General features: G+C 32.2%; 1 protein-coding gene across 1 annotated transcript; it reads left to right on the forward strand.

Annotated features, from left to right (window-relative positions):
* The first annotated feature begins 303 nt into the window (after positions 1 to 303).
* LOC148630107 (uncharacterized) lies at positions 304 to 23,198 on the forward strand. Its single transcript, XM_088560884.1, has 20 exons — positions 304 to 347; positions 2,331 to 2,375; positions 4,064 to 4,153; positions 4,462 to 4,605; positions 5,105 to 5,176; positions 6,139 to 6,222; positions 6,769 to 6,870; positions 7,066 to 7,263; positions 7,608 to 7,765; positions 8,204 to 8,375; positions 10,742 to 10,836; positions 11,073 to 11,244; positions 11,468 to 11,578; positions 11,927 to 12,076; positions 16,493 to 16,603; positions 16,919 to 17,060; positions 18,661 to 18,755; positions 19,117 to 19,230; positions 20,015 to 20,293; positions 20,624 to 23,198. The coding sequence occupies exons 1-20, from the start codon at positions 321 to 323 to the stop codon at positions 20,651 to 20,653; spliced, it is 2,391 nt and encodes a 796-aa protein (XP_088417010.1). The 5' UTR covers positions 304 to 320; the 3' UTR covers positions 20,654 to 23,198.
* Positions 23,199 to 24,005: the final 807 nt, after the last annotated feature.

Below are 24,005 nucleotides of genomic sequence, written 5' to 3' on the forward strand. Positions count from 1 at the left end.
TTATTTTTGTTATAAATGTATTTCTTTGTTCAAATCATTAATGTAGTTCGCAATCAATCGAATTTAAATTAGACCTTAATTGCTCCGCCTTTTTAGCTCACCTGGCGAAAAGGCCATGTGAGCTATTGCTATCACAATGTGTCCGTCACAGAGTAAGTCATATAAAATTTCTTTCATTTCAATAATTAAACGTAGCTATGTCAAAAGCTGTGACAAGATACGTCTTAAAAAAGAAACGGTACAAATGTTTCCGGGAATATGCATGGTATAACCGAAACCGTACAAGTTTTAATAATCATTGTCGATTTCCGGTTTTCAAGATGTCAAATTTTCCACCACTTCCACAGGTTTTAATCTTTTGACAGTTTTCTTCCCCTGCAGCTTTTAAATTATTCCACATTTATAGTCACTCGAAACACACTTTATCTAAAAAAAATATTATTTCGTTCATTGTATTCCATTCAACACCAGAAACTCTAAACCGCATAACTGATTTTGGGGCGTTCGAGACTTCGCAAATCGAAACTCGCCGTCTCAAAATGCTCATGTTGGATCTAAACTTATACTGCTTACTTTTGGTTTTCTGTGAAGCCAGTGAAATTCCTTTTATTTAACAAAGCTTAAAAAATATACTCCATTATGGCATATATATTATTTATACCAGCAAGAAGAAATTTATTACATGAACATGGTCATGGACAACATGAAATAAATCATTTATAAATATACTAATATGATTTAAAGGTCTATGAGGAATGGAGCAAGTTTTACTCAATTCATGTTTGATTTCTTTAATTATGCATAATAATGATATTTCCATGGATGTTCTGCCTGCATCCACTATAGCTTTTTTGGTATGGTATTGCTGTTGTTTTGACCTGCAGGAATATTAATGACTTCTTATCATAACAATTGTTGTGCATCTGCATTATAGATTCTAACAATCACTTCCTAACTGTATACATTATTTACGAAAGATGTCACTTCTGACAAGAATTTTTAGCTATTTATTTTTTTCGGAGCATTCATTACATGTACCTTGAACCACCGTCTCAAAAGTAGTCGTGGTATACAAATATTAAAGAAATAGCATAAACTCATACCTAGATCTTAGTTATTTAAGATTTAACATTTACCTATTTTGATATATATACACAACTTATGTACTTTTTTTTGAAAGACTGGTACTACTATAACATTAATTATCTTCAAATATTATTTGAACTTATTATTTAGTAAACTTGTGGGTAATAGGTTTAATTTATTTACATGCAATGAAATTCAATCTTGCAATTATTGAAATACTGTCATCTAGTGTCAAAATTAATGTCAAGGTATACATGCACTTCAGGAAATAATTGGATGTTACCTGTAATAAATTGAAATACTTATAATCAGATATAATAGAAGTTTGGCTCACCAGTAAGGGATGCTATTTCTTTCTTTTACAAATACTTCATGATTAAAATTGACAAAATGAAGAGTTTTGTGGATGTTGTAACTCTTAAATTATCTTTCGATTTTAATACTTTGAATATATCTACAAACTTCCTTGATTTTCCAAGAAGTGGAAAATTTGCATGTTTGACCAATTCACTTGCATAAAAAGATTTGCTTTAGTAAGCTGGTGATATAATATGACACAAAATAAATAATTGAGGTATTTATGTGGGGTTTTTATAGAAAATATCGACTAAAAATGATAAAAAATGTATTTCATTATTCATTTTATATCATTAAAATCTGAAATTAAATCATAATTATACATGTTGCATATTGGTGTCTAAAAAGTCAAAAAGTGAATTTTATTAAAGGATAATTAAATAAAACAAAACAGTTTTAAAATGAATATTTTTTTTATTTGGCAAGGAAGCCACTTAGTTTCTTAATTTTCTGTTTAAAAGTGGGAGGCCACATCTACCAGAACAAAGATGACAATACCCAGGACCTGATCTGCATAGCGAACTTTCTTTGTTTTACTAATAATGAATGGTCTTTACACAATGCAATGAAAATAGTTATGAGAAAACTTGGCTGCAATTGACATGTGCATGAGCCATGAAACCATAACTATTAGGATGTTAGATGTATTTTGAGGATGATCATGATTTCAAGGGATGGAACATATCAATATTTTTCCTGTGACTATTTTCTTACCAAAATTGTGACTTTTTTCCTGTTACTATTCTCTGTTTGCCGAATGAAAAATACATGGTCAATATAAAATTTCAGTGCATTCAATTTTTCATCTTGTTGAATGAATTGCACTACAAAATTTACACTTTCCATTTAAAGCCTTCCTGTAGACAATGATTTTTTTTCATTTTTAGATTGCTGGATCTCATGGACCAATATATGAAGCATATTACAACCAGGTTAGTTTTTCCTGTATAACGGGTTCCTGACCATATGTGTATTTGGACTGTACATGTACAGTGCGGACCATATGGGTATTTTCTAGGCCTAATTGGTCGGACCATACATGGAAGGTCTGGTATTTTTTTAAACTGCACACTCTTTAACTTGCTTCCATATTTTCGATATCCAAACTTCGTGAGTATTGTTCATATCCAATTAATTCAATGTAATAGTATTGAACAACTCGACGCCAATGCTGTAACAGACTAGGCCTACTCAAGATGACATTACTTTAGTTGGCCAATGCTGTAACAGACTGTAGGCCTACTCAAGATGATATTACTTTAGTTCACCAATGCTGTAACAGATTGTAGGCCTACTCAAGATGACATTACTTTAGTTGGCCAATGCTGTAACAGACTGTAGGCCTACTCGAGATGACATTACTTTAGTTCACCAATGCTGTAACAGACTGTAGGCCTCAAGATGACATTACATTAGTTGGCCAATGCTGTAACAGACTGTAGGCCTACTCAAGATGACATTACTTAAGTTGGCCAATGTTGTAACAGACTGTAGGCCTACTCAAGATGACATTACTTTAGTTGGCCAATGCTGTAACAGACTGTTGGCCTACTCAAGGTGACATTACTTTAGTTGGCCAAAATTATGTAACAAACTGTAGGCCTACTCAAGATGACATTACTTTAATTGATAATTACTTGATACTAAACAGCATAATATCCACCAAAAGTACAGAAAACACTATGACAACAGGAGACGATGGAGTCCTGTCCAACCATGACGAGAGACATTCTGGACTTAAACTACAAAACAAACTGTAGAAAACACCATGAGAAAATTTTGAAAACAAATGTAAAAATTCCTATGACTTAAGTACCTTGAACTCTAGTCCCAAAGAGTTGAAACGTCACACTGGAAAATTTCACTTCACACCACAGCTACACTGGCAAGTTTTTTACTTGCATGTAAAAAGTGCAGAACTAAAAATTGTATATGTAGAAATTCTTATGTCCCATGTAGTATCAAATGTCACCCTGCCATTCTTGTAAAAACATGATTGATGAAAACAAAATTATGTGTATTCCAGATACTTTTGTTCTTATGACTCTATGGTGATGGTTTGAATTTGGTGTTATATAATATTTAATTCATAATAAATACATGTATGTTTACTGAATTTTCAATTTATACAAACCCAAGCACATGAAGGTAATGCTCAAATAACCAACAAACAAACACATATTTGTTTGGTCTAAACACTAACATCATCTGTCTTGTGGTAGACCATATAAGTATACTCATACTTTCAAACCATACATGTACATCTGACCTTATGCGTATGATGCGTATAGTCTGGAGGATATGTATGTAGTTACTTTGAGAATCACACCAGTGTCTGTCTTATTACTTGAAATATATTTTTTATGTCTTTTTGATTAAAAAAAAACATTGAATCAAAGATCTATCATTTCCTCCCAAGTTTCTGTAATTACTTTGTGTTGTAGCATTTTTAATTGCTCCACACATTATAAAGTCGAAAAAAAGAAATACTTTTGTTAATATACTTTTAATATATATTCTAACAAAAAAAATTATTGTGCTTACAAAAATTGAGGAAACAATGTATATCATATAAAGTTCTATGTCACTTTAAATCAGGTAAGCTTATTGTCTATTTAAGGCTGATCCTAACAAAACAGGAAGTATTGGTGCCTTAGATGCTGCAAATTTCCTAAAGAAATCTGGTCTTAAAGATACAGTACTTTCACAGGTTAGTTAACTTCATTTACAAGCTACACATCAAATAAACAGAAGAGAATTATGATGGAAGAACTGCCCTCATGGTCTGGTGGTAGCATGTTAATCTGGAGTGTGAATGGCATGCTTTCCCACAGGCTGTTGCTTCTGTGAGCTATTACATTAAAAATCTGATTCAGTGAGTGAGACAAAGCAGGTACCATTTGATTGATCAAACATTCTTGTCTGGCGTGAAATAACTGCCATTAGACATCAAACCACAATAAATTAATCCATCAATCAATCAATCTTATGTGAAAGTTATTATTAAATGTTTTACAGATATGGGATCTCTCAGATCCAACAGGAAAAGGCTATTTAGAAAAGACAGGATTTTACGTAGCATTGAAGATGGTAGCACTTGCTCAAAGTAGTCAAGATCTAAACTCACAGAGTCTTACCAATGAAGCACCACAGCCTAATTTGGTAAGAAAGAATTGTCTTCATATTCAAAATTTAATGACTTTGAAAGTAAGAAATGTGATAGTCCATTGTTATGTTCATTTGGTTAGGAGTGTCCTTCTTGTTTGTTAAACATAAAGCTTTGCCTTAATAATATATAGATTATGATTAAATTTGATAATAAATTGGAATGAGTGAATAACCAGGCTATGATCAAGAGTGTCAAGGAACACCCAGATTCACAAGTTTGTGGAACCTCCTTGTATGAGTAAAATCTGCAAGTGTTCTTAGCATGAGTAATATATTATGGTTATTCATAATTCTATTTATTATATTGATTTTCTTCATAATTTATTGCCGTTTTCAACATAAATTTTTAATTTGTGATGGATGGGTTGATTATTGTGTTGTGTAGTAAGTCTGAGAGTGAAATATCAGAATTTGATACCAAAATTATAGCAGAGGAAACATTTGATAAACACTGCTATCACTATAATAATATAATTTAATTATCAAATTTCAGGGTCCTGTAGATCTAACTCCCAAACATGAACTTGTAACTGATAATACTGGAGGTATCCCTTGGAAAGTTACTGTAAGTACTCTCTGGGATATTTTTAAGTTAAAGAAGAATCATTTTAAGGTCTGTTAATTAAATATCTTAGTATAATAATAAAATGTTGCCTTCATATGTATATACTAGTACTCCTAGAGAGGGTTGTTGTAGATTTTAGTTCTGTAAGGATTATTTGTTAAATCTGTGGTTATGCATGATTTGGTTGTTATATACAGTTGATAAGAATTTGATATTTTATTTAAGAAGTTGGTTCGGTAAGGGCAGAAATTTGGCCTCAAAAACGAAGTCTACATGAAGAAAATTTTATGTTGTTTCTTCAGCTCTTTAATATGTTTTATAGTTGATTTGATTGGTTTATGGTAATAATTTGAACATATATGGTCATATATGCTTTCTGACTTGGCTGAAATTGGGAAAATCTGTCAAAAAATCTGGAAAACACCAAATTTGGTGCAGTTTTTCACTCTTTTAACCATGGCCATATGCGTGTGGACTCTCATGCTTCATATATTTTGTGTATTATTGTCAGTTACAACTCATGTAAAAATATTTTGAGTCAACAGATGTGTGGCCACTTCCATTTGACACAAAAACCTTTTAAAAAATTGCAGAAATGTTAAAAGTTAAAGGTTTTTGTAAAAGTTACATAAATGCATACTCTGGTTTCTTGAATAACGTCATAAATGTCATCAAAAACATCTTATATTCAGTGTTGCGACCATTTTACTATACTGCTACTACCTAGAAATCAGCTTTAATCAAATTTTCAAAAATGCCCAAATTATGAGGCCAAAACAAATCCTTACTGAACTTTCTCCTTTAGAAGTATTACATCGGGGTTTCTTGGTATAGCATTCTGAATTGATTGATAGTCTATGAATCTATTGACCTCGAATCTACTTCAGGTGACAGTATTATTAGATCACTCTCTAAGTAGCAGTCTACAGTCTATACATTGGTGTTATATTTTTTATCTTCAGGCAGTGGAGAAAACAAAATATGACCAACTTTTTGACAATCTTGTTCCTGTCAATGGTCTTCTGTCAGGAGATAAAGTAAAACCAGTAAGTTTTAGTTATGACTTATTTGTTTGTAGAAAGAGTAATCAAGGGAACCAAGATTCTGGCAAAAATCAAAAGAATGTAATTCAGGGTCAAAGGCCAGACATGGACAAACACAACAAAAAACATAAAATAACTAAAATAATACATACAAAGTAACAAAAGTAAATGAACAACTCGGACTAGATTTGGGAAATATTATTTTGTACTTACAATTGCCACTTCCCCACTTTGCAGTTGGTGATTTTTTTTTATTTATTTATAATATTCTCTGTATTAGACAAACAAATTTTTTCAAGGTCAGTTTCGCGAACTGTTTTGAAGAGAAGTTGGAAAAAGCTCAACAATTTTTTCCTACCTTTTATGGACTCTACAATAATCAGTAAATTCACATTTAGTAGACATAATGGGAGTGTACTGGTAAACCAATTTGTTACTATTTTTTCACACAAACACTAAAATGTTGTTTAATCATGTTAGATGTTGTGAGTCTTAGAATGGTTTCTTTTACAGATTTAGTTTTTACCACCATTATTCATCTTTTTTCAGATGTTGATGAATTCCAAGCTACCTGTGGATATTTTAGGAAATATATGGGAACTGAGTGATGTAGATAAAGATGGATTTCTAGACAGGGATGAATTCTGTGTGGTAAATTTCTCTGAAAACATTGATTCATTTCGACAATAAACCTTTTATGAAAAGGTTTTAGATTCTCATGGTGATTTTTTTTCAAGTATTATTTGAAGAATTTCTTCAAATTTTATACATGACATTTACTTACAATTTTATAATTTGAAATTATTTCATTGTGTAACAGTATACAGATCTAATCTTTGTTATTAGGCTATGCATCTGGTATACAGGACTATAGAGAAGGAACCAGTACCATCAGTATTACCACTAGCCCTCATTCCTCCCTCTAAAAGGAAGAATAAAGCTGCTCCTGTTGGAGGTGTTCCTGTTCTCCCTGGAGGGGTACCTGTACTACCAATGACTGTAGGGGGGAGATCTACACCAACACAGAGATCAGATTCTCCTTCGGTAAGGTTAAAGTTCAATCTTGTACCAACTGTTTACTGGTTCCTCTGAATGGTTATATATAGAATATCAAGTTACTATGCCCTTACCATCAAAGTTATTAAAATGAACATAGTGATGTCTATGGTCCTTCCTTCATTATTGGTGAACAACATTCTTTAAGGTATCTGAAGCAAACATAGAGGTTACTTAGTCATTAGTAAAATGTGAACATTCTTTTTCTCAGTTAAAACTCAGTTGCATGTTGAGCTTAATTGGTGACATTGAATTATCCCTATTACTGTTAACATTAAATATCCTTGTTTCAGTTAAGTAGTCAAATATATCATTAAGTATCCGTGTTTCAGTTAACTGGTCAATGGGTTGTCAGTGCTGCTGATAAGACAAGATATGATGCCATGTTTAAGTCTGCTGACACAGATATGGATGGTTATGTTACTGGAGCTGAGACTAGAGATATCTTTCTCAAGAGTGGTGTTCCTAACAATGTCCTTGCTCATATATGGTATGGTAATATGCAATTAACAGCAATAAAATTCAATCTCAGATGCATTATTGACAAATATTTATGTCTCTCCCTCCATTTTGGTTGCAAGACTTATTGTTTTTGCCCTGTCTGTCTGTCCTTCACACTTTTGTAAACATAACTCTTTAAAAACAAAAGCACCAAATTTCATGAAACTGTGTTGGTAGTTTAGACATGATAACGGTGAAGACAACAAACTTTAATTTTTTTAAACATTGTATAATTTGAATGCATAGTTTTGGCAAAATACTTAGTAGTGCCTGATTAAAGTTTCCATGGTTCTTTAAAGAACACCATGATGAGAAGAGACCAAACTATTTGTGGTACATGTACATAGGTCATTTTTCTGTGTACCATTATGTAAGAATTCTTGTCATTCCCTTAAGCACTAGACAATGTTATCCCCATTTTTTTCAGGGGTCTATGTGATATAAAAGGTATAGGGAAGTTAAATGCAGAACAGTTTGCACTAGCCATGTATCTAATAGATAAAAAAATGAAAGGTGTGGATCCTCCAGCCCAGTTAGCTCCTGAAATGATACCGCCCTCATCCAGATGTGGCACAGACACTGCAGCTTTTGGCATTACTGTAACTATGATATTTTAATGTTTAATTATTTTTTGTAGTAGAAGCAACCTTGTGCTTTTTCATACTCCTGCATTTGTAAACTTTATTTTCATGACCTGACAGTAGTTGAATCAGGGATGAAAGTTTTCCGCGGATCCGCAGATTTCCGATTTTTTTGGGCCATTTTGGTCATTTTTGAGATCAGTGTAAATTCGTTGAGAAAAGTTTAGAGGAGGTGAGGGCTGATTTTGACTATTTTTTTCACAGTTAGTCCATTCATACAGTTGGTTGTCTTTCTGATTAAATAAAAATCATCCAGAAAATTATGTCAGCAAAGACCCATTTTCTGGATGATTCTTGGCATATTTTATTCGAACATTCCGTATGGCTTTTGTAAACTTTGTTAACTAGTTCTGTAGCAGATATCCTTATTGGATTCTGGTAACGACTGAATCGTGAACCAGTCTTGACTGGTTTAAAAACGGTAGTTGTTATCTCAGTGGCAAAAGCATTGTTCGTAAAAAGGAACCAGTTGACATTGTATCTGGTAGGATCAACAACCTTTCTGAAAGGAACGAACATTGAAAAATTAGAGAAAAAGGACGAATATCAAGTGAAGGAGATCGATTTTTGTCTTGTTTCTCCAAGTTTCTTGATTTGACAATTATAAAGTGTGTCAGTATTAAAAAAAATCAGTAGTTTGCATTTTCTCAAATAAATGCAAAAAAGGAGAGTTCGCCAATCTCATTAGGGATGTCATATTCATTGATTTGCATATCATTAAGTGCCAGATTGGTTGGCAAATAAACAATTGACAATTTCATGATTAGAATCCTAATTTTCAAAACATTATAACTTGTTATTTTATATCCAATTTTGGTTCTGTAAAATATTTCATTTAGATAAAATAATTCATATTTTGTATGTGGGAATTTATCACACTTTTAGTCCAATTACTGAATATTTACTTAAAATTTCATGGATAAAAAGAGCTTTATTGGCAGTGTAGGGAACCAAAATGAAAAAGTTGAAAAAGAAAAAAAAATGATGACTTAAGGTTGATGCCCCATGCCACTCAATGGATTTTTTGCCATCCAACACAAAATTGACATCACCAAGAATTATCCTATACTGTAAGTGTAAACCATACTCAGCCCCAGGGCTGTGCACTTGGACCCTGCTTGGGGGCTTAAGGCAGCCCGCAAACCCCCGGTTAGATCTTCAGATTATTTCAACAGAAGTCACTTTCATCTCTGTTGAATACTTAATGATAGATACATAAGATAGAAATGGCAAGTAGACCTTATAATCATCAATAGTTGCTCAGTCATACTATGGTCTCATTCAGTCATTGATTTAGGAATTTATAAAAATACTCCCAAGAGTTCCTAATTTTCCTATTTTGTTTACAGAGATGCTTTGTTTTAGAACTAGAAATGAAATAAAATGAATATAAAGATTTTTTTAAACATTGCATAGGCAAAATGTTTCCATTGAAAAGAAAATGGTGTCATAAATTAGTCATTTACTCCTAGGTACTATGCAATGCTTAAAGTAATACAGTAGGAGATCAGTTAAATGGAAGTCATAACCCCAGAAATAAAAATATCTGACATGTTGGACAAAGAATTTTTGTAACTATCTCTGAATTTGTTAATGATCACTATATATGAACTTATGGTTTTTTTATTATGCCCCTGACAAACAGACCGTAGGCATATTAATTTACCCCCTGACCGTCCGTCTGTTCGGATTACACATGATCATGGTTTGTCCAGCTATCTCCTTGTACAGTTTTTGAACTACATCTAAAATATTTTACAGGATATTTCTACACATGATGAAGGTGTGCAGGGTCATAGGATCCTGATTTTTGTGAAATATTACGGAACTGGGTAATAGTTGGACTTTGTAATTTTTGTCAGAAATATACCCCAAACAACAAAGATAGGGATTTGTTGTTGGGGGTATTAACATTTTTTTATGTGTCCATCAGTTTTATCTATCAGTCCCTTTTCCTCTTCGTAAGTATTTCTGCAGTGCTTTGCCTAACATACCAAATATTTACTGTATCAACCAACAGTACATAATCTTTCTGAATCTGCAAACCATGTCTTCATACAAAAATAAACATGTTCTTAATTTTGAAAATCTAGTGAGCAGGGGCATCATTAGTGTCTTACAGACACATTTGATTTACTAAAAAAAATCACTACTAAGAAATGACGCGGGGGCTCCTGTGACAAACAGGGCTTGTAGTTTAAAATATTTTTAGAGCCTTTCAGATAGCACCAATCTTATATTAATTTGTAGCCTCAAGAAGTATTTTACAATATGATGACTTTGTGTGATTGATTTATGGATGTTTTGTAATGTGTATATTATAGGATGGTACTAATGCTGGTCCATTTAGTCATGTTGCTGATTTCTCTGCCATTAAAGAACTTGATGTTATACAAAAGGATATTGAGGAAATGAAAAGGTTCACTTAAAATATAGACAGTTAATCATGAAAAAATATTTGAAACATATTTTATATATTTTTCTGTCAGGGTTTTGAAACTGAAGAAACTAGAGTTTTTAAATAATTCACATGCTGCATAATAGGAGCTTTTACTTTATACCAATAATATTTTATTGTACTATATAAAAATATGAACTTTCAAATTAAACATCTTCAAATTTGTCAACTTGTTCACATTGAAATTGTATGTTTAGGGAGAAGCATAATTTAGAGAGAGATGATTTACAGACTGATGCAGATATAAAGATATGTAATGGTGAAGTACAGATGCTACAAAAAGAATTAGATAGTATCACAGCTACTCTACAACAGTTAGAAAACCAGAAAAAAGATGCTCAAAAATGTCTTGATGAATTAGATGAAAAGGTTTTAATTATTTTTGTTCAAATAAAACTTCATAGGTTTTAGATGTACTTAAAAATCTGTGATGTAAGTTTACTCTTTTTAAAACATTTGAGGTTGTGCAAAGAAAAGAAATATGCAATGATTTTATATAACCTTAAATGATATATACATTAGTAACCAAACTTACTACAGTTTTATGTTATATATACCAACATTTTCATCTACTTTATAATATTAATTTCAGAAATCTGATTTAAATGCTAATGTTCAGGATATGAAAGACAAATGTGAAAAAGAGGACAGTGAAATAGGAAAATTAAACTCCCAAATAGACAATCAAGCCCAGTTTATGAAGGTTTGTCAATAAAAGTTATGATATATATTTATATCGGAAAATTATTACATTTGAGGTAGGGGAACATGGAATAGTTAAAAATTACAAGTTGAAGGCTTTTTTCTGTTGTACTGTATGAATTTGTCAACATAGCTTGGTAATAATATGAAATGTGAAATTAATTGAAAATAAAAACATTACTTCTTCTCACCATTTTAGTATTAAGACACAGTTTTCATAATGAAACAAGTACATTAGATAAAATGTGAAGTACTTTATTGTTAAATCTAAATGGTTGTTTAGTTGCCTCAGGATATTTGTATTTGTTACCTTCAATATCTTAACTTTGATCATTCATTTGCTGTACAGAATCAAGAAGAAGAATTAGACAAATTAAAGAGAGAGTTAAATACTTTACGTGAAGAAGAGAACAAGTTAGAACAACAAATAGATGCAGGAAGACAACAATTAGATATGTTTGCTAAATCAAAACAAGAGATACAGGCACAAGTTAACCAGGTAACATACAGTAATACCACTAAATAGCTATCCATCTAAGAGTCAGGTAAATTTGACCTACAGCACTACTCCATAGATAGGCATCCATCTAAGAGTCTGGTAAATCTGACCTACCGGAATACCCCTAAAAAGCCAACCATCTAAGTATCGGGTAAATCTAACCTACAAAAATACCCATCCAAGTATCAGGTAAATCTGACCTACGGAAATACCCCCTAAATAGCCATCCCTCTTAGAATTGGGTGAATCTGACCTACAGCACTACCTCTCCTAAATAGCCATCCATCTAAGAATCAGGTAAATCTGACCTACAGCACTACCTCTCCTAAATAGCCATCCATCTAAGAATCAGGTAAATCTGACCTACAGTATTAACACTTAAATAGCCATCCATCTGGGAATAGGGTAAATTTGACCTACAGCACTACCCCCTAAATAGCCATCCATTTAAGATTCAGGTAAATTACACCCACAGTAATACTCCCCTAGCTTGCCATCCATCTGAGGATCAGGTAAATCTGACCTACAGTAATACACCCCTAAAATGCCATCCATCAGAGAATCAGATAAATTTGACCTACAGCACTACCCCTAAATAGCCATCCATCTAAGAATTGGGTGAATCTGACCTACAGCACTACCTCTCCTAAATAGCCATCCATCTAAGAGTCAGGTAAATCTGACCTACAGGAATACTCCCTAAATAGCCATCCCTCTAAGAATCGGGTGAATCTGACCTACAGCACTACCTCTCCTAAATAGCCATCCATCTAAGAGTCAGGTAAATCTGACCTACAGGAATACTCCCTAAATAGCCATCCCTCTAAGAATCGGGTAAATCTGACCTACAGCACTACCCCCTAAATAGCTATTCATTTAAGATTCAGGTAAATTACACCGACAGTAATACCCCCTAACTTGCCATCCATCTGAAAATCAGGTAAATTTGACCTACAGCACTACCCCCTAAATAGCCATCCATCTAGGAATCAGGTAAATCTGACATACAGTATTACCCCATTAATAGCCATCCATCTAAGAATCGGGTAAATCTGACCTAAAGTATTACCCCCCGAAATAGCAGTCCATCTAAGATTCAGGTATATCTGACCTACTGTATTACCCCTGAAATAACCATCCATCTAAGAATCAGGTAAATCTGACCTACAGCACTACCCTATAAATAGCCATCCATTTAAGAATCAGGTGAATTACACCTACAGTAATACCCCCTAAATTGCCATCCATCTGAGAATCAGGTAAATCTGACCTACTGTAATACACCCCCTAAAAAGCCATCTATCTGAGAATCAGGTAAATCTGACCTACAGCACTACCCCATAAATAGCCATCCATTTAAGAATCAGGTGAATTACACCTACAGTAATACCCCCTAAATTGCCATCCTTCTGAGAATCAGGTAAATCTAACCTACAGTAATACATACCCTAAAAAGCCATCCATCTGAGAATCAGGTAAATCTGACCTACAGTAATACTGCCTGAAGAGCCATCCATCTGAGAATCACTAAAGGTTTCTTAAAGTCTTTTAATGTTAAAAAAATAATGAATTCACTTCATATTTTTTAAATATTGTAAAATATATTACTGAAATATGGTTTACTTTGGCTTCATTTAACAAATCACTGTCCATGCCATTAATTAAATGTCTCAAGCTACCAGACTAAAAAAAATATGTGACTTTTTTTCAAATAAATAACTTTTTATTCTCACTTCACATGTTACTATTGTAAACAGGTACTGTTCACATATTTTTCAAATTTGATATTCATTATTTACTACTATACTCTGAAATCATTGAGATATTTTTCTGTCTTTATTGTTGATCATCATAAATGAATATCTGCGTAATATCCTTTCTAAAGGTCCCAAGTACCGTGAACCATTCTCCTTAATTTGGAATTATAACTTTAAAGTTCTTATGGATGCAGTGGAGGACTACGCAAGAAAATGGATAAAATGAAAACAAGAAGACATTGATTCTCTGTCAGAGTGATTAAAGGCCGTTAATTTTGAAATGAATGGTAGTTCAAGTAGGTCAATGAGTGCCAATGCTACATCAGTTTTCAAAGACCCCGATGTAGCAAAAACATTGTCTACTATACATGACAAATATGTTGTTGTACCAGGAGACAAAGCCCAAAACAACATTGTTTTTGTTGTTTTTGTCTGCAAAATGTTTTACATCCTATGTTTATTATCAGAGGTAGACGTGGAGAATAATAGCAGTGATAAGACCTATACTGCTACCACCCTTTCCAAAGAAGAGATTGTGGTATACCATAAATCTGTTATCCTTTTTCGGTCTCTTTACCAAGGAGGATGATTGTGATTTACTGTCTATGTATTGGATTCCTAAACTCCACAAGAACCCATACAAACAATGTTACATTGCTGGATCTGCAAAATGTACCACCAAACCTGTCTCAAAACTTTTAACTTCTATACTCACAGCTCTCAAAGAGGGTCTACAGTCCTACCACAACACCTATTACTCCCATAGTGGTATTAATTCAATGTGGATCCTGAAAAATTTGAAAGATCTTTTGGAGACAATCAGTTCAAGACTATTAAAACCTATGATTTTTCAACACTGTATACTTCTATTCCCCATACTCAATTAAAATACCGACTTAAAAACATTATACATCGTTGTTTTATCAAAAAAGATGGTACACCTAGATACAAATCTATAGTTCTTGGTAGGGATTCCTCATACTTTGTAAGAAACAATACGAAAACATCTTCCAAATATACAGAAGAAGATGTTTACAAAATGCTGGAATTTTTAATTTGTCCAGTGTGGTGGATGTGTTTTTTTCAACAAACGGTCAGCATTCCAATGGGAACAAATTGTGCTCCTCTACTTTCTGACCTATTACTTTACTCTTATGAGGCTGACTTTATAGCTGATCTGATCTGAAAGAAAGAATGTCTTTTAGCTAGATCCTTCAATCTCAGTTTCCGCTATGTAGATGACATATTATCTTTAAACAATCCTAATTTTGTGGATTTGATACATCGAATCTACCCCCAAGAACTTGAGATAAAGGATACTACAGACACTGTGAAGTCAGCCTCATATCTTGACCTACACTTAGAAATCGATGATAAAGGAAAACTATTGACCAAACATTACGACAAACATGATGACTTTTCATTCAGAATTGTCAACTTTCGTTTCATCTGTGGCAACATCCCTTCAGCACCTGTGTATGGAGTGTTCATATCACAACTCATACGTTATGCCAGAGCTTGCCAAAACTATACGGACTTTTTGTATCGTGCTAGAATTCTAACAAATAGGCTTCTAGAGCAGGGTTATGTTGCTACAAGATTGAAGTCATAACTACAGAAGTTTTATGGTCGTCATCCTGAACTTGTGGATCGTTACGGTGTATCCATCAGCACCATGAAAACTGATTTGTTCAACGTGTCATAGTTTTCTTTTCCTCTTTTGTCTACCCTGGACTTGACTTTTTATGAGCAATCAAGTGGGTGTTTCTAGAAAAGCGGAGGACACTTATGCTACTGGTGCACCTGGTCTATGTTCCCAGTTTTAGTGGAGTCCAAGTTGCTCATTTGCTTTTGTTGCTTTGTGTGTATGATTTTAATTACTTTGTGTTCTTTGTTGTGTATGTCTGTTTTCCATGTTTGGTCTTTGTCCCTGGATTGCATTCTTTTGATTACCGCTATAATCTTGGTTCCCTTGATTACTCTTTTTGTCATACAAGCTTATAATGATTTTACAGAATATACCTGGATTCAATACTTAACAATTTGAACTTATTTTTTAAGCTGAATCATAATTCTAGGGACTTGCATGTTTGTCACAAAATCAGTGAATGAACAGAATGAATAAGATCTTTTATGTCAATGGTTTAACATTATCATGTATGTAGCAGTGAAATATTGAATGTTTTATGTGTAATTATTTTGATAACTCACATAGGAATAATTTCTGTAATTTCTCTCTTGGACTTCAAAATGTCACAACTCTTTTCTCTTGTAATGTTAACATTATATGATGTCACTGATTATTTTAAAATATCAATCCACTGATCATTAAATATATAATTTATTTGAAAATAGCGATAAATGATTGATCTGTAGAGTAGATAGGATAATCAATTGGTTTTCGTTAATGTAATTACTCATGCTGAGAAACATTAGAGATTTAACTATACACAGATCAAGTTCTACGCACATGTGTTAAATCTTGGCATTTTTAAGTGCTCATGATTGTATTTTGGCAACAGGTTTTCATTCTTTCCAATCAGTTACGCTATAATAATGTTATTTTACTCTTCAGTCTGTGTACAATATTTGGCATACTATGAAGTCTAGAGATATTTTTTAAAACAAAGCTTTAGAAGCTTCTATTTTATTCTTGCAGGAAAAAGTTAAGCTTCAGCACTTAGAAGATCGACTTTGTGCTACCCCAGGTGTCAATGGGGAAGTTTCTGGTATAATGTCATCAGATGATCACATGAGTACAAATGCTACTGTAAGATTATTTAATATGAATTTCATTTTGAATTGAATTCTATTAGAGATTAAAGTATTATTTCAAAAAGTCTAATTTATTATAATGTATTAAATCAATTCAAAGTGTATTTTGAAAGTATTGCAATGTAATTGTAGATCTTTTTTATGTACTAAGTAAAATCTATCATTTTGAATTACATGAATAGATTATGAAATTCTTCGTATCAGTGTCAGATAAAGAAAAATAAGTGTAGAATATATTGTTGATTTGTTACCTTTTTTGTTAGATGTGTAAGGTAGTGCAATATCTCATAAGATACATTTAACTTTACAGTTGGGTAGTCCACACAGCACACTTAGTGCATTTAGTACAGGTTCAGGTTTTGAGGAAGATCCATTTAAAAATAAAGATCCCTTTGGAGGAGGAGGAACAGCTCAGGTTGATCCATTCCATAGTGAAGACCCTTTTAAAGAAAGTAAGCAAATATACAAATACCAATTCTTATTTAGCTCACCTGGGCCACATGTCCATGTGAGCTGATGTTATTACTTTGTGTCTGTCACCGTCTGTTGTCCATGGTTAACTATATCTGTGATTATTATATAGATAGCAGTGATTTACCAAATGTTCCCAGTGTAAAAAAAAAAATTCACACTGTGAAATAAAGGTAATTTCACTCTTGCACTTTCTCCCACCAAAACTTCACAACTTGAATATCAATCCACCGTTAACAAAAATAAAATTCATGTTGAAAAAGCAAATAATAATGGAGGAAATCTATTTTATGATAAACAGGATAATTAACCAAAATGTGACCAAGAACTCATAACAAGTTCCACATAAATGTGACCAAGAACTCATAACAAGTTCCACATAAATGTGACCAGGAACTCATAACAAGTTCCACACACACATCAAATCTAGACGTTCTTCGGCACTGGTGATCATATGTTGGTTATTTACTCTTTCCAATTAATTATCCTATTATTATCAAATCCAAAGAAACTACTTGGTAGTTTCCAATCATACTTAGCAAATGATGAATAAAAGGTTTTTTTTTGTTTTCTTTTAAAGGATCCACTTTTAGTTCCACTTTATTGAATAGAGTGACTTCCAGAGACTATTTAACTTTTAATTTGCAAATATTCAAAAATCAATTCCTGAATATTTTTGAAGCCTAATTAGGTTGTTTATTTAAATATCTTTTACAAATGACCTCCTTTTTGGTATCATATTTGGCTTCGTGTCTTGTGCTTTTATGTAAAAAATAACTTGCGTTCAGTTCAGTGCCCAGTGAGTGATTTTAGTTTTTTTTTTATTTATTACCATGCTATTTTGTAGTCAGAGTTGTCTTTCTTGATATTACCAGCTAAAAAAATCAATCATCAGTACTTATGGTTCATTTACTTAATTAGAAAAATGTTTTACCTTACAAGAAAATGCAGTTTTTATTTTACCTTCTTTGTTTCAAAGTGGCACTTAAATTCTCTGATGATATTTAAGTAACTTACCACAATTTTAAATACAAACAATTGGTAACCTGCAAAAGGATTTCAAATTAGTTCGACAGTGAAACACAGGCGTAGGTTTTTAGTCAAATCAATAAAGGCAATCAGCTTGATATTATAGTGTCTGCCTATTTGACAATGTAAACATGGTGATGATGGATTACAATGTCACTTAGTTTGAACCATTCCAATGTTAGGAGGAATGATGTTAAGTAATACCAGACCTGTTTACTCCTACAATTTCAGGGTGTTTCTTTTACAAATTCTGACTTCAAAATACACTTTATGAATTGCAAATCTCTCCATCATACCCTTCTTAAAATAACACAAAGTAAGATTTTACGATTCACTTTCATAAAATATGACTAAAATATGCTTTGTCTTAAAATAGCTTGAACAGGTCTGTAATACTATTAAATGAATCATACTTTATAAGTTTAACTGTAGATGACAAAAAACTTGTTTAACATGTCATTAAAATTGATGAGTTAAAAATTTTGTGACAATGGGGATATTATCTTCTATTTCTTTGTCATTAAAATAGTATGTACTCTCTTTGATTTTTAGATGACCCTTTTAAAGGAAGTGGTTTTTCATCAGACCCATTTGGTAGTGAAGATCCATTTAAAAGTTCTTTAGGAGATTCTTCAACATCAAGTAAAGTAAGTACTAATATACTTATATTTAAGAAGTTTACTACAAGGATCATATTATGAAGACTAGAGAAGTCTATGTTGTGTTCAGGGTGTGCATATTGTCAAATAGAGAGATATACAATGTATAGGTAAATATATTGTGGTTTTGACATTTGAAAAACAGGATATTCACATCATGTCTCGCTGTTTTCAAATAAAACTGTACATTTATCCAACCAAAAGAGAGAAGATATTTCACTCCAAATTACTTTCAAAGCCAATAGCAATTTATCGTCAAAACTCATTGACATTAAGAGTGTTGATTTTGTTATATATATGGAGAGTACGTAGCCTCTGTTGTTATTGCCATGCTCCTTTATTGTTTCAGAATGACCCATTTGATAGTATGGATCCATTCAGTGGTGGTTCATTTTCATCATCATCATCCAGTAGTAAAAAACCTAATGATTCATTTGATGCATTTGGAGGCAATAAACCTTCTGTAAGTCATATCATATTATGTTGACAAGAAATGCAGTGCTGAATTCTGTGTTGATACATGTATACAAGTTTAACATGAAAGATAATGTCATAGAAAGATAATTGTTAACATGACAATATATATTGATATATCATAAAAACATGTAAAGATTCAGACACTTCCAATGGTAGAGGTGATTTATGGTGCAGAAAAATCTGTCTGATCAAACAGTGCTTTTTCCATCTAATTGCCATGTTTTTATGTAAATATAGACCTTTTTTGCATACAGATATAGTCTTTGGAAAAAAATCATTCACTATATATCACTAAAAACAACCAAATCGAGAATGGTAATTCTTGAAAGTGTAAATTTCATGTACAATCATATAGTTTTTATCTCAAACGTGCAACAACAAAATGAAAAACTAAGACTTATTATGTGGTATGTAACTGTTTCTCAATAAAAGTAAATTTGATAGGTTTTTGAAAGCATGAATCACTATTTATCTTAGTAACAATAGTAAGGAAAGTCAGTTGATCTGCATTCAGAACAATTTATAAGAAGATGGAACTTGTAGTAGTTCTATTTATATCTGAATCACTATGCCTCATGTGGGCATTTAAAAAAACACAATAAACAGCTTTTTTTTCTTTTTCTCTACTCCATATCATATTCTATACTTTTGCTTTGGCTCTTTTTAGCAGGTTAGTTTTGTTAGCAATAGGTATGGCATTCATTTTGTTTTATTTGTTTATTTGCAATAATTGATATTATGATGTAATTTTGTTTTGTATGGAAATACAGAAACCAGCAACACTGTTTGGTGATGATGATCCATTTGCACCTAAATCATCTCCATCTAAAAAGAGTGCACCTTCACCTGTTCCTTCAAAAGATAAAAAGAAGCCTCCGCCACGACCAGCTCCTCCAAAAGGTAGAACTCCTAGTCCAAATCCTAATAAAGCTGCTAACTCAACATGGAATGATCCATTTGCTGGGAATGACCCATTTTCAGGGTCAGGGGGTGGAAAGTCAACTGGAAATGATGCATTTGCTAATTTTGCTGATTTTAGTCCTGGAAAGGTAAGATCTGTTATCTAATGCTTTTGTCCTTTTTTTATGGCTTGGTAGATAGGTACACAAGAAGATATTTTTTCTGAAAATTCTAGAAAAGACTTATTATTGACAGAAAGAATACAAAGGCACTCAAAAGATGCAATATACAGACCAAAAACAATAAGTTCTGTGCATATATTGAAAATAAACTCAAGAAAATTTATAAAATAATTTCATATAAATATTGAAAATACCAGGATAAAATGATAACTTTTGTCTTTCTGAGGACAATAATAAAGTAATAATTGTATTGTAATAGATATGTTATATTAGTAACAATGAACATGTTTTTGACAGTTTGATGATAAGAATGCATGGGGCAGTTGAGAAAGGTACAACGTTTAGCCAGGACCTAACTAGACCGTGCTACGTCATGTGCAATATTTATATTATCTGTTGTGTATGAGGTTAGAATGTTTGTTGTGTAACAATTCACCTCTTTAGCATAATTGTACTAGTTCTGCCAAAATATGAAGTTAATAATTATATCAAATGATATTAGTATGTGATACAAAGATGTTAGGCAATCAGTTCAAAGGGTGAAATTTTCCTATTAAGCCTATGTACAACATTTGACAGATATTTGTGCACACATTATATGTTAAGCTGTGAATAAATGTGCCAAACTCATTATGCAAGTTACATCAGATGTTTTAGCGTTGTTATATAGAAATGTCCTTTTAATCGACCAATCTAATTAGATATTGTAGAAAAAGATGTTTACTTGATGTTGTTGATTTCAACATTTTACCATTGATATTTAAAATTCAGCTTTTGCTAATGAACTAATTGATATTATCTCCATTTCCAATGTTAATCAGAAAAAGATGAAGAGTATGTATACCATTTATTACTCTTATTTTCTATTCTGTTATGGGAATTAAAAATTTCAATAAAAATAGCTTTTCTTCTTTTCACTAGAAAACATTTTAAATTATGAATTGCTGAATATGGAATAAATTTTGTATTAACCTTCAACTGGACAATTTAGTTTATTTTTTTTCAAAGTTAATTTGAAAGTAAACAAAATGCTAAGACAACATTTTGTTTGGTAAAGAGAATGAAGGAAATTGAATGGCTAAAGAGGTACATGTTTTCTACTCCTTTATGATGTTTGATTTATATGTACTTCTCATTAATGGCCAAGTGAACTATTGAGTTTGAGCAAACTGGTGCATTTTTTATGAAGAATCCTTGAAATAAATGATGTTTATTCTAAACTTAACCTTAGTACTGTGCTCAACCACTGTTTATTTCATGTAATTTTCCTTTAATGTACAGCCTTGGTTTTTGTTATTCTTTTAAGGTCTGTTGTGTTGAAGGTCACGCTGTATTTTATTGCGTCTTTTTTTTTATCGCATGAAAACAAAATACACAGGATGATTTATATATTTATTTGAGAAATAGAATTTTTTATACCCACCACAGGAAGTGGCAAAGTACTATGTAATATCGAATTTGAACTTCAGTTTGATCATATTATTTACACAAATGTTTTGCAATGTGGCGGGGTATCATTTAATGTCGCATTAGATGCCCACTTTTTTGTATGTTTTTCTGTAACTATGTAACTATCCATGTCCATATAGTCTTGCTATGAATTATAGATACATGTACTGTTTAAAATATGCATTGTATTAGTGAAACTAGTCAATTGTAAATAAAGTCATAAAATGTTGTTAGCAAAATTTCAAACATATGTTGTTAGGTTAACATTATGTTTTATTATAAATTCACAAAATTGTTGCTTGTGTTTATTTGGTTCTTTGGACTGATTTTCACTGGGATCTTGATTCCCATGATTACACTTACCTTCTGGAGTTTGACTGCGTAGAGCTTTGAAGTACTAGTTTTACTAAAAATATTTTTTCATCTTCTACATTACTACTTTTCCCTACAGACACATATTTACTTTCAAATAATTTTCACTGGCACAATATTTTTTGCCAGTTTTTTTTGGAAAAAAATGCTAGGGGCTTTTTCTTCAGGTTTTTCTACTTTCTTTACTGTAAACAGTTTGATTTGCTTATTAGTGCATACATAGTTAGAAACTACAAATAGCATACATAATATATACTCCAATATTCAGTAAATGTTTGTTGTAAGATCTATGAAAGGGTATATAATGCATTGTGATAGCTTCTGGTATATGTGAAAATGGTAGTGTGTGTATTACTTATAATCAATATTGAAATAGTGTAACAAATTTCTTTTTTGTGTCTTGTTTTATTTTGTTTGTTTTTCCTTTGCTGCTAGAGTAATAAAGCAGTAGAACAAAAAACTGATTACCATTATGTAATTGTTTCTAGCTGACCCAATGTAGATATTCTGTTAACAATCAAAGATTGAATCAACCTTTTCACAGTTCATATAAAGACAAGAATGTCTTAATATTAGTATGGTGTCCCTTCAATGAATATGAAGAGAGCAACCATCAAGTTGATGTCCTTTCAAAATATAAGTAGACACACCTTTCTGCTTCGTTTGATTAATGTATCAAATACCCTATTTGTCTTCTTTTGAAAAGAAACATATTTAATTTCCTTCATGAAAGTTACTTGCTAACCCTTAGCTGACATTGGTCAGTGAATATAATTAGACCCCCCTAAAATATACATTGTCATTCATGTCATGTTTTGTTGTGAAGGAGAGGCTAAGCTGAAATCATGTCTATCACCAAGTGTTCAAGTTGAATCGTCATATTACATGTGTCCATTGAGATTTTTATTTGAGAGCTGTGCTTTCACTCGTTAACAATTTTATGTGATATTTACATATTCCAGTTTTATCTGTGTTTGTATTTTAATTGATGTTCATCAAATAAGATTTCATTTGTAAATAGTAGCAATAAATTATACCATATTCTAACATATTATTGGTATTACTGTTTACTTTGGTTGTGTGAGTTTCAGTTGTCACAAAAAAGTTTGGGGAGTATATATGAATCCCCCCATCTGCCCATCTGTCTGTCCACACTTCTTGTAAGTATAACTCCTCCTAAGCCGCTCAAGGGATTTTTATGATATTTTACTTTGACGTTGTGTGTTGTATGTTGATGTGAATGAAGGAATATTATTGCCTTCCAAAGGGAGATTATCCAAATTAAGGGTTTTACATATTACAACCTCCCAATCCCAACTCCTTCTAAACTGCTCTAGGAACTGTGATATAATTTTACAGGAAGGTTAAATATAATATGTAGGTGTGCATGAAGGCATTTGATTACTGTTGGAGGACTTCAAAGGGATATAATCGTAGTTAAGGCTTTTACATGTTATAACCTTGTAAGCACAACTCCTAAACTGCTCAAGGAATTTTGATGAAATTTTATAGGAATGTTGGGTAAATATGTTAATTTGCATGAAGGAATATAATTACTGTTGGATGACTCGAAAAGGAGATAGACTTCACTGCCAATACATGGCTTATCTCCCTTGATTTCAGATACATATGAAATGGATATGGTAAAATGCAGCATATGCACCAGTCTATAACCTAAATAAAAAATATTAAATACTTTCAGAGATCCCCCAAAGGTCTTGCCCCTTAAAGTAAGCTGTGAAAGACCCCTGATGGCTTATCTCTCCATTGATTGTTTTGCCATGCATTATTATCAAGTTTTATTTTTTAAAGTCCATTACTTCACTGAGTGATTTTCCTAAGTATGTTTTTATATCCA

Source organism: Perna viridis, chromosome 1 (assembly GCF_037379345.1).
Source record: "Perna viridis isolate PV_CMFRI_1.1 ecotype Kerala chromosome 1, ASM3737934v1, whole genome shotgun sequence".
NCBI lineage: Eukaryota > Metazoa > Mollusca > Bivalvia > Mytilida > Mytilidae > Perna > Perna viridis.

Bases quoted from the DNA above. Each gene is read 5' to 3' on its own strand.
- LOC148630107 (XM_088560884.1), top strand. From the start codon at position 321: ATGTCAAATTTTCCACCACTTCCACAG. The intron at 4,606-5,104 runs GTAAGAAAGAAT...ATCAAATTTCAG, and splicing joins AAGCACCACAGCCTAATTTG to GGTCCTGTAGATCTAACTCC. The intron at 11,245-11,467 runs GTTTTAATTATT...TATTAATTTCAG, and splicing joins TTGATGAATTAGATGAAAAG to AAATCTGATTTAAATGCTAA.